At 42.7% G+C, this 9,871-nt stretch overlaps 3 protein-coding genes across 3 annotated transcripts; 2 read left to right on the forward strand and 1 right to left on the reverse strand.

Annotated features, from left to right (window-relative positions):
* The first annotated feature begins 1,260 nt into the window (after positions 1-1,260).
* LOC129787850 (tubulin alpha-1 chain) lies at positions 1,261-3,330 on the forward strand. The gene is made up of 2 exons (XM_055823663.1): positions 1,261-1,524; positions 1,895-3,330. The coding sequence occupies exons 1-2, from the start codon at positions 1,522-1,524 to the stop codon at positions 3,242-3,244; spliced, it is 1,353 nt and encodes a 450-aa protein (XP_055679638.1). The 5' UTR covers positions 1,261-1,521; the 3' UTR covers positions 3,245-3,330.
* Positions 3,331-4,354: 1,024 nt separating this feature from the next.
* Positions 4,355-6,939, forward strand: LOC129787856 (exosome component 10). The gene is made up of 2 exons (XM_055823671.1): positions 4,355-4,573; positions 4,643-6,939. Exons 1-2 carry the CDS (start codon positions 4,466-4,468, stop codon positions 6,890-6,892), a joined length of 2,358 nt encoding a protein of 785 aa, XP_055679646.1. The 5' UTR covers positions 4,355-4,465; the 3' UTR covers positions 6,893-6,939.
* On the reverse strand, positions 4,646-8,139 carry LOC129787857 (crossover junction endonuclease EME1). The gene is made up of 4 exons (XM_055823672.1): positions 7,940-8,139; positions 7,414-7,880; positions 7,156-7,348; positions 4,646-7,087 (listed from the first exon to the last, which is right to left on the reverse strand). The coding sequence occupies exons 1-4, from the start codon at positions 8,027-8,029 to the stop codon at positions 6,932-6,934; spliced, it is 906 nt and encodes a 301-aa protein (XP_055679647.1). The 5' UTR covers positions 8,030-8,139; the 3' UTR covers positions 4,646-6,931.
* Between the last annotated feature and the right edge of the window lie 1,732 nt (positions 8,140-9,871).

Here is a 9,871-nt window from a genome sequence, read left to right on the forward strand (position 1 = left end):
TGTCGCCTCTCAACTTTCCCTCCAAGGGCTCTGCATTCCAAGACTAATCTTTGCATTTCCCCCCAGATTTCGTGTCTATTTCTGGCCAAGAAAGTTCATCTGCTGCATCTCAAAGCAGTGCCACAGCAGCACAATTTCTTTTGAGATTTTCACAGCAACTTCTCTTCATTCGCACACGCCGTGTGGGATGAATTTTGCATGAGATTCAATGACATCATTCACACAATGTGAGCTGGATTTGTCTCGCCGGAGAATCATGACCAAATCTGGACGACTGGTTCTCCTCACCACCTGCCCACATTGAGAAAACGTACAACATACTCAACCACTCGCTCAATTCTCAACCAAATTCGGTTGAATGGCGCGAGAAAAATAATAAGATTGCCTTTTCTCTTGGCAACATGAATCACGCGATTCGTGGCCGCTATTTGCTATTGATTTTCTTCATGCGAGTTTATCTAATTTTAGCAATTTTAGAGACAAACAATATTCCAAAAAACTTTTAGCTTAACTCCAAAATCAAAAGAAGAATCATTCAATTGAAAGATTTGAGGAAGGAAACTCGTCTCTTTGAGAGCTATTAAATTGCTCCAAAAATGAATCTCGCGAGAAAAGAAAGTTTTTGTACTGTTTAATTTCAGGGTCAATGTCTTCATGAGTTTTTAGTGTTTCAACAAGCATTAAATTCATCTCTGAAGCAAATCACAATTTAATATTTTCGTCGTAAGTACAGCAGAAGGGAAAGAATTGATCCAAGACGGCAATTATACTTAGCAAAACTTACTGGACTAGAAAAATTAAAAATTAATAATCCACACAGAGATAGACAAATCATCATTAAATCTATGCTAAACTGTCGAATCGCTTAAAAACTCGTCAAGGAAAAGGAAAGGTTATTAAATGAGGATTTTAAAGGATCTTAAGTCCTTTTATGGTTCATCATAAATTAATTTTCAGAGGAAAAAGATTTAAATTTAAATAAGGAGTAAGAAATGCGAAAGAGAATTTTTGTCCTTCTAAAAAAATCAATTTATTAGCATTATTCAACATTCAATCAATTCTTGACCTTCAGAACTAGAACTTTGAATAATTTACAATTTGATTTATTTTTTTTTGCAGAATAATAGAATATTATTTCATTAGGAAAATAAAATCAATAATTTTATGAAGTCTTTTTAACAGTCTTTCTAAAGTTGTAACATAAAAAAAATAATTAAAAATCACTAAAATTTAACGAATTTTAATGAATTTTCAGATATTTTACCTCCACAAGAATGCATAAAGTCCTTTTTACCGCAACTTTTCGCCGTCGCTGAGTTTGTCCAGCCAATCACATCCAGGGAGCAATGATGCATATGTGTGACGTCACGTTGTCTATAAAAGAGCAAAGCAACATTTGCCGCACATCATTTTGTTCTCGCACGTACGGCACATTGCAAGCCCGCTGTGTAAGCAACAAATTCTCTGATTTTCTCCAAATTTCTCACAAGTTTCCAGTGAAAAACTCTCAATTAAATCAACATGGTGAGTAGTTGTGATGAATTTTCCTTGTTTAAAGTGAAAGAAAGTGATTGGAAAGAAAAGAAAGTTTTTTGCCCGCAATGCGACAGCGTGGCGTCTCTGTGTGAAGAAAAATTGATTTTTCCTTCAATTTTCATTGCAAAAGCAAAAGTTTTTCATTAAAAATAACTAAAATTAATCAAAGAATAAACTCAAATGAAAGAAAAACTGAAGAAAATTGAAGGAAAAAAAAATGCCACACCCGGCTCTGCCATTGAGGGGAGATGATGACTCACAGTGACGCCATCTTTCTTTTCTTTCCCCCCACCACCATCGCCGCCTCCTATGATTGACCGGAAATAAAAATTAAAAAAACTAAATTTTTTCTTTGCAGCGTGAGTGTATCTCAGTTCATGTGGGTCAGGCTGGAGTGCAGATCGGCAATGCTTGCTGGGAGCTGTACTGCCTCGAGCACGGAATCCAACCCGACGGCCAGATGCCATCGGATAAGACGGTGGGTGGGGGCGATGACTCCTTCAACACCTTCTTCAGCGAGACAGGGGCCGGGAAGCACGTCCCACGCGCTGTGTTCGTCGACCTGGAGCCCACTGTGGTGGATGAAGTGCGCACCGGGACGTACAGGCAGCTCTTCCACCCGGAACAGCTGATCACGGGCAAGGAGGATGCCGCCAACAACTACGCCCGCGGGCACTACACCATCGGCAAGGAGATTGTCGACCTGGTGCTGGATCGCATCCGGAAGCTGGCCGATCAGTGCACCGGACTGCAGGGTTTCCTCATCTTCCACTCCTTCGGCGGTGGCACCGGCTCTGGGTTCACCTCCCTCCTCATGGAGCGCCTCTCCGTGGACTACGGCAAGAAGTCCAAGCTGGAGTTTGCCATCTACCCAGCCCCGCAGGTCAGCACGGCCGTCGTGGAGCCCTACAACTCCATCCTCACCACCCACACCACCCTTGAGCACTCTGACTGTGCCTTCATGGTGGACAATGAGGCCATCTACGACATCTGCCGCCGCAATTTGGACATTGAGCGCCCCACCTACACCAATCTCAATCGCTTGATTGGTCAGATTGTCTCCTCCATCACGGCCAGTTTGCGCTTCGACGGTGCTCTCAATGTGGATCTCACGGAGTTCCAGACCAACTTGGTGCCCTACCCACGCATTCATTTCCCCCTCGTGACGTATGCGCCGGTGATTAGCGCCGAGAAGGCCTACCACGAGCAACTGAGCGTGGCCGAGATCACGAACGCGTGCTTTGAGCCCGCCAATCAGATGGTCAAGTGCGATCCGCGTCACGGCAAGTACATGGCGTGCTGCATGCTGTACCGCGGGGACGTCGTGCCCAAGGATGTGAATGCTGCCATCGCCACCATCAAGACCAAGCGCACCATCCAGTTCGTCGATTGGTGCCCCACCGGCTTCAAGGTCGGCATCAACTACCAACCACCCACTGTCGTGCCCGGCGGCGATCTGGCCAAGGTGCAGCGTGCTGTCTGCATGTTGTCCAACACCACCGCCATCGCCGAGGCATGGGCTCGTCTTGACCACAAGTTCGATCTCATGTACGCCAAGCGCGCCTTCGTGCACTGGTACGTCGGCGAGGGCATGGAGGAGGGAGAATTCTCCGAGGCGCGTGAGGATTTGGCTGCCCTCGAGAAGGACTACGAGGAGGTCGGCATGGATTCCGGCGAGGGAGAGAACGAGGGGGCTGAGGAGTATTAAATGCTCTCTTTAAATCACACATTTCCGCTTTTTTCACCTTGTCCGTGAAAATAGAAATTCAATAAATGGAAATTCCTGCAATTAAATCCTTTTTGTTTGATCAATTTCTCTGCCCATTTTCTGCTTTTTGGTAAATATTTTATTTGTTGGGGCTTTGGGGGTGGGTGGGAATGGGGTGGTTGTGTGACTCATCAATTGGGGATGGAGGAGGGATGATTCTTCAATGTCCTCAATGCGCAAGGGTTTTGCATGACTCATTTCCCGCAATGGAATAAAAGAAAAGGCTCATTCACAATTAGAAGATTTTATTTAAAAAAATAATTTTTCTTTGTATTTTTAGGAAAATTAATAAAAATATGAAGAATTAAAAGAAAAGAAAAATTACTCTTCGTTTAGTTATTTCTACACCGTTGGTCCGATCGGGATGAAATTTGGTACAGAGGCTCCTTATGTCAGGCGCTTTCAGATGGCCGTACTCATTTTTCCCGCAGAGCCCCCCTTCGTAGCGCCCCCATATAAAATTTATGCATTTTTGACTACTTTTTGAATTTGGCGCCCTTTTTGGTACATTTTGTTAAAGAGAAAATGAGATGGATGCATTTCACCGCTATCCGTCTCCCTCACATATGTAGTTTTTCTCAATTTTCTCGCGTTTTCCGCCGAATTTTCCGTGAAAATTGTGTTTTTTGTAATCAGGAAAAAGTTTTTGAATTTTTGGCATCAAAAATTCCAAAAGTCGCGAAAATCCATTTCCGGGAAAAAAAGTGCGTGTAAAATCCCCAACCGTCAAAATTTCCGCGGACCCCAATTTGCGCACGGAGGGGCTCCCCGAGGGCCCCGGAGCACCCGTAAGTGCCCCGGAAGCCCCAAAAATGTGTTTTATGTCCAAAAATTTGGGAAAAATAAGAAAAATCACGAATTTTGGCGAAATGCAAAAAAAAGTTCGTTAAAGTTCAAATTTTATTATTTGGACTAGACGTTATATGGCGCTGTTAGTCGGTTGGGGAAAAATGTGATGGATGCATTTCACCGCTATCCGTCTCTCTCACACATTCAGTTTTTCGGAATGAGCCGAAAAATGAGGTTATGCTATGTTTCGGAAAGTTCTCTGCTGAACAATATGGGACAGTCTAACAAAAAACGACCTCTCTTCTCCTTGTTTGTTTTGTTTTTTGAAAATTGCAAAAATTACCCATTTAAATTCATAAATCCTTTTACAAAATGTCCCAGAAGGAAGCTGCGGATGAGTCTGATAGTTCAGGAGTGGAAGAAGTGCCTGAAGATGATGAGAAAGAGCCTCAAAGTGAATCAATTGAGGAGCTGACAAAAGTAAGGTTAAGTCCGCATGTGTTGCAATATGGGAGAAATCTCCAAAGATTCCCTTTTAATTCATTTCAGGACGGCCTTGGAAAGATTATTAGCGCCACAAAGGCTTCCTTGGCACTTCCTGCGGGTGCTTCGAGGGATCTCTATTGTGCCCAACCGTCGTTTATTCGCATCGTCAATGGGGAATCTGATAAAATTCTCGACATTGTTGGGAAGATTCTCAAGCATCAGAACATCCGGGGGAATATCCAACGAAGGGATGATGATGAGCGGATGGATTTGGTGCTGGAGTGCAATGACTCAATGCTCGAGAGGATAAATTCGAATTTGGATGAAATGGCGGGGTTGAAGAAGGCTCCGGAGATGGTTCTTGCTGAAGTGGCTCTGAGTCCGCAAGAGAAGAGGCGACATTCAAGTGGGAGGAACAGTATGGGGGAGGCAAAGTTGCTGACGGCAAAGAACATCCTGCGGCCTCAGGTGAACTTCCGGGTTCCGGTGGATAATCGCAATAGCACCCCATTTGAGCCGAGGATCAAATACAAGCCGAACAGTTTGAAACCTCTGGCCATTCTGGCGGAATATGGGGATGATGGGATGATTGAGTCGTACCTGCATCCGTATGAGGTGGAATTGGGTCGATTTGAAGTTCCGGAAGAGCAATTGGGGAAGGTTGCGCCGAAGAAGCCGCCAAAGGATGTGGAAGAAACTCCCCTTGTGTTCATTGACAGCCCTGAGAAGCTTCCGGAAGTGGTGCAGGAGTTGGGGAAAGTCAAGGAGATTGCTGTTGATCTTGAACATCATTCCTATCGCAGCTTCCAGGGCTTCACATGTCTCATGCAGCTGTCAACGCGTGACAAGGATTATATTCTGGACACATTGACCTTGAGGGAGGATCTGCATGTGCTCAATGAAGTTTTCACGAATCCTGGCATTGTGAAGGTTTTCCACGGGGCGGATTGTGACATTGAGTGGCTACAGAAGGATCTCTCGCTGTATGTGGTGAATATGTTTGATACGCATCAAGCTGCGAGGAAGCTGAGCTTTGCCAGGGCTTCCCTGGCCTACCTCCTCAAGCACTACTGCCACATTGAGGCGGACAAGACGTTCCAGCTGGCAGATTGGCGAATCCGGCCACTTCCGGAAGAACTCGTGGCCTACGCGCGGCGGGACACACACTACCTTCTCTACGTGTACGATATGCTGCGGAATGAGCTTCTCCGGAAGGCCAACTACCAGCCAAATTGGCTCCGGAGTGTCTATCAGCAGAGCACGGAGATCTGCCGGAAGCGCTACGTGAAGCCACGACTCACGCTTGATTCCCACATGGAGCTGTACAGGAAGTCCAAGAAGAACTTTGACAATCGTCAGCTTTTTGCCTTCCGGGAGATCTTCAATTGGCGCGATGGGATTGCCCGGGAGGAGGATGAGAGTTGTGCCTACGTCCTGCCCAATCACATGCTCTTCCACATTGCTGAAGTCCTCCCGCGTGAGATGCAGGGAATCCTGGCATGCTGCAACCCTGTGCCACCGCTGGTGCGTCAGCATCTCCTGCACATTCACAAAATAATCCTCAAGGCACGTGAACAGCCCCTGGAGAAGGTTATTCTAGCTGAGGAGGCACCACGAATGGCTCCCGGAACTACCATTGATATCAATAGCTTCCTGTACTGTCCACATGATCTCCCACGCGAAATTCAGGACAATCTTCCCACACTTCTTGACACGGTGGAACCCCCGAACGTCCCAGCACTTCCGGACATGCGGAAGCTTCATGCAAAAGTCTCAATTTTCGAGGAGAAGCATCCCAAGAAGAATCTCCCAAAGATTCCCTTTGTTAGCCCATATCAGCGGTACCGAGCTGTGATACCCATTGCAGAGGAGGAGAGGCGCAAAGCGCAGCAATTGGAGGAGGCACAGAAGCAGAAACGAAGACTCTGTCCAGAAGCTTCGGAAGTTCTTCCGGAAATTGTGGCTTCGCCTGAAATTAAAACTGAATCCGGGAAACGCAAATCCGAGGGGAGTGGGGGTGAGCCAGCTGGTAAAATTCCCCGTAAGGAGGCACATAGAGAGGCGCCAGAGCCCCCGGCAGCGTCCACCAGTCCGGAAACACCCAAAATGAGCAGGAATAAGCGGAAAAAACTGAAAAAGATGCAGCAGGAAGCAAAATTAGCGGAATTTGACTATACTTCGGTGGATTTTAGCAAATTCCAAGGAGGATCACGTCCGGAGAAGACAGAGAGGCACGACTATGCCTCAAAGTTCCGTAGTCGTGGGCAGAAGGCCAGGAATGCCGATAAGCGTCTCAATAAAATCTTTCGTTGAGATTTATTCTTGTAAAAAAAGTTTATTAATAAAAATTCATTATAAAATCTCTTCTGGATTCTCTGTTGTGTACAATTTGTGGATTTTCTTGCTGAGTTCCTGTCCTACTTTCCTTTGGGTAGCTAGGGGTCCTCCGGATCTGCGTACAGGGATGTTTGTGAGGAGATTTTCTGGGTCTGCAGAAGTTTGCAAAGCCTGAAAAAAGAATTACTTAATTTTAATCTTTCAGAGTTGCTGGATGTGCTCCAGGAGATTCTCCTTACATCCATCAGGAGATGAGGCATTGGGTACTCTGTGGAGATGGCCTGGGCTACTTCCAGAGTGACATGAGGGAATTTAATGAGATGTTCCTGCCACAGACGTGAGTATCCAACTCCATTCTGAATCTTTACGTTGTCTTTGCTGTTATTGCTGAAGTAGCAATCCTCCGTGAGGGCTTTCTCAATCTCCCCCTTCCTGTAAAACTCATATCCAGTCAATCAATCCCACTCCTTCCTCCCCAATCCCTCCTGAAGACTTACTTGAAAGGTCCTTCAGCGATACTTTTGCAGAATTGAATGACAGTTGCAGCCAAATCTGCGGGACTCTCCAACAAGCGATGGTTGCAATTGTGCAGGATTTGGGCTTCCACGAGAACCATCTCAATGTCAAATCTCGACACATCCCGAGTACTCTTCCGGAAGCAATCTTTGAGGCCATAAATCATGAGAACAACGCTCTGAGTGGGAAATAACCCTCGAAGGCTCTCAATGCGTCCCATGAACTCCTTCCCTTTGATACTGTCGAGCATATCCTGCCCCTGCATGATGTACAGGAGGAAATTCTCAGCTTCTGGCTCTTCCTGTGGGATCCTTCGCGTCCAAGTGATGATCATTGGAACGATTTGCTGCTTCATTTCACAACGAAAATCCGCCTGGGAGAGTTCCTGCATAAGCTGTGACCCACAGGCGTCACCCAGGATTCCCGGATCAATCTCAATGGTGATGTACTGGCAAGAAAACAAAGATCAGGAAAATTTCCCTGGAAGATGTTTGAAAGATCACCAACTTTGTGGCATTCTCCAGGCTTAAAAAAGTTCTGTCTTTCGCGATTTAGTTGCTTCAGGGTTCTACTGGAACCTGAGGGATTCTCTGACATCTTCTGGAGTCTCCCAGAATGTCCAGGAGAGGAATTTTTAAAGGATTTTTCAAGGAACTACGAAAGATAGCGAAGGAGGGAGAATTCCGGCGTAGATGGCGCTGTAGTTCTCCTAGTACAAGCGGCAAAAGAGAAAATGCAAAATTTGGGATCCTAAGGCTACTTTTTAGAATGATTTTCATTCCAATTTAATGAAAATATTCAGAAATTAACTTGAAATTTTCATTAAGAATGTTTTGTAACATTTTTACAAATTATTGGAATAAATAAAAATGTTGTTCTCAAAACTTTTCCAACCTTTTCACAAAATAAAAATAGTTTCATATACCGCATACACTACATACATAATTCGCAATGTAGGTAATAAAAGTTTTCTAAGCTCTATTGAGAAAAAATCGTACAAAAGTTGATGAAATGTTTATTTATTTGATTTATTTTGAGTGGAAAAGTTAATTAAATCATTAAGCTGTGGAATTGTCTTGAAAATTATTTTATTTTATCTCAATTTATCGTACAAAATTGAGGTGAAAAGTGAGGAACTTTCGGTGAGTTATGTTCTGAGGAAAATGTAGGTTTTTGATGAACTTTTATCGGTAAATTGTGTTAAAAGCCAATTAAATATGCCCCCTAATTTAATTTTGATACAATTCTGTTATAAAATAATAATTTTTTCATCTGGAAATATGAAAATTTCATGAAAAATCTGTGATAAAAAGCAAGAAGAAAATTACCTAAAACGGCATCGAATTATTTGAATAAATAATCAAAAATTCTTTTATTTAATAAGCTGGAAATATTATTAAGAATTCTAGTATCCGTTGAACGCAAAAAGAAATGGAAAAGAAAGCGAGGGGATAAGTTGAAAGGTCGTAAAGTGAAAGTCCCGCCCACAAAAATCATGGCGGATGAACTCTCCCTTCGATTCTTCACTTTTCTCGAAGTTTATCAACAAATTAATGAATTTTATGCATAAAAATTGCAATTAAAGGAATTCGAATTAACTTAAAATTATTCTATTGAAATTACAATAAAGTAATTATTTGATTGATAATCTTTAATTGTAAAATGCGGTGAAAAACTATGGGAAAGTATGGCTGCTAAAGAATGATTCTTAAGCTTTCTACTGATCCATTTTCCTTTTTAGAATAAAATTTTTAATACTAGCTAATAGCTCTTCTAACAGTCAAAAAGTGACTTTTGCTCATTTATAAATTAAAAGATTTAACATTTAAGACATTTAACCACGTTAAAACCTCCCAAAATTATACAGCCGTGCTCTCGTGGTAGGACCGTCGTCAAAATGACTTCTCCGCGGTAAAACGGCTTCAGAATGAGGAATTTTGCCTTCGCAGTGGGACAATTAGTATCCTACCTTTCCAATAGTACTAATTGTCCCACTGCGAAGGCAAAATACTTCATTCTGAAGCCGTTTTACCGCGGAGAAGTCATTTTGACGACGGTCCTACCACGAGAGCACGACTGTATATAAAAGTTAAGGAAAAATTTATACAATCTCAAGAATTTAATTTTGAAAGAGTCTTTCAATTGATTTTGATTAATAAGTGATTTAGATTATTAAAATTAGTGCTTAAAAATTTTAAAATTATAGATCTCATGATCTTTTGTTGAAAAGGTTATTTTTTAATAAATTTTCTGATTAGAGTATTCAATAAATATTTAAGAGATTATTTGACAAAACAAGACGATATGAATTTATTTAAATTGTTCTTTGATTATTCAAGAAATTGTGAAAGAAATTCATTCCAATTCTATAAATAAAATCAATTTGTTTCAAAGATATTTTATTTCAATAAAAAATAACTTCTTTTCATATAGAAAATT

The sequence above is a fragment of the Lutzomyia longipalpis genome, chromosome 1 (genome assembly GCF_024334085.1).
Source record: "Lutzomyia longipalpis isolate SR_M1_2022 chromosome 1, ASM2433408v1".
NCBI lineage: Eukaryota > Metazoa > Arthropoda > Insecta > Diptera > Psychodidae > Lutzomyia > Lutzomyia longipalpis.

What these genes read in the sequence shown, in the direction of transcription:
- LOC129787856 (XM_055823671.1), top strand. Translation starts at nt 4,466, where the DNA reads ATGTCCCAGAAGGAAGCTGCGGATGAGTCTGATAGTTCAGGAGTGGAA. An exon ending in CAATTGAGGAGCTGACAAAA is followed by an intron (nt 4,574 to 4,642) that starts GTAAGGTTAAGT and finishes AATTCATTTCAG; the next exon opens with GACGGCCTTGGAAAGATTAT.
- LOC129787857 (XM_055823672.1), bottom strand. Translation starts at nt 8,029, where the DNA reads ATGTCAGAGAATCCCTCAGGTTCCAGTAGAACCCTGAAGCAACTAAAT. An exon ending in ATCGCTGAAGGACCTTTCAA is followed by an intron (nt 7,349 to 7,413) that starts GTAAGTCTTCAG and finishes TGAGTTTTACAG; the next exon opens with GAAGGGGGAGATTGAGAAAG. An exon ending in TGCCTCATCTCCTGATGGAT is followed by an intron (nt 7,088 to 7,155) that starts GTAAGGAGAATC and finishes TTCTTTTTTCAG; the next exon opens with GCTTTGCAAACTTCTGCAGA.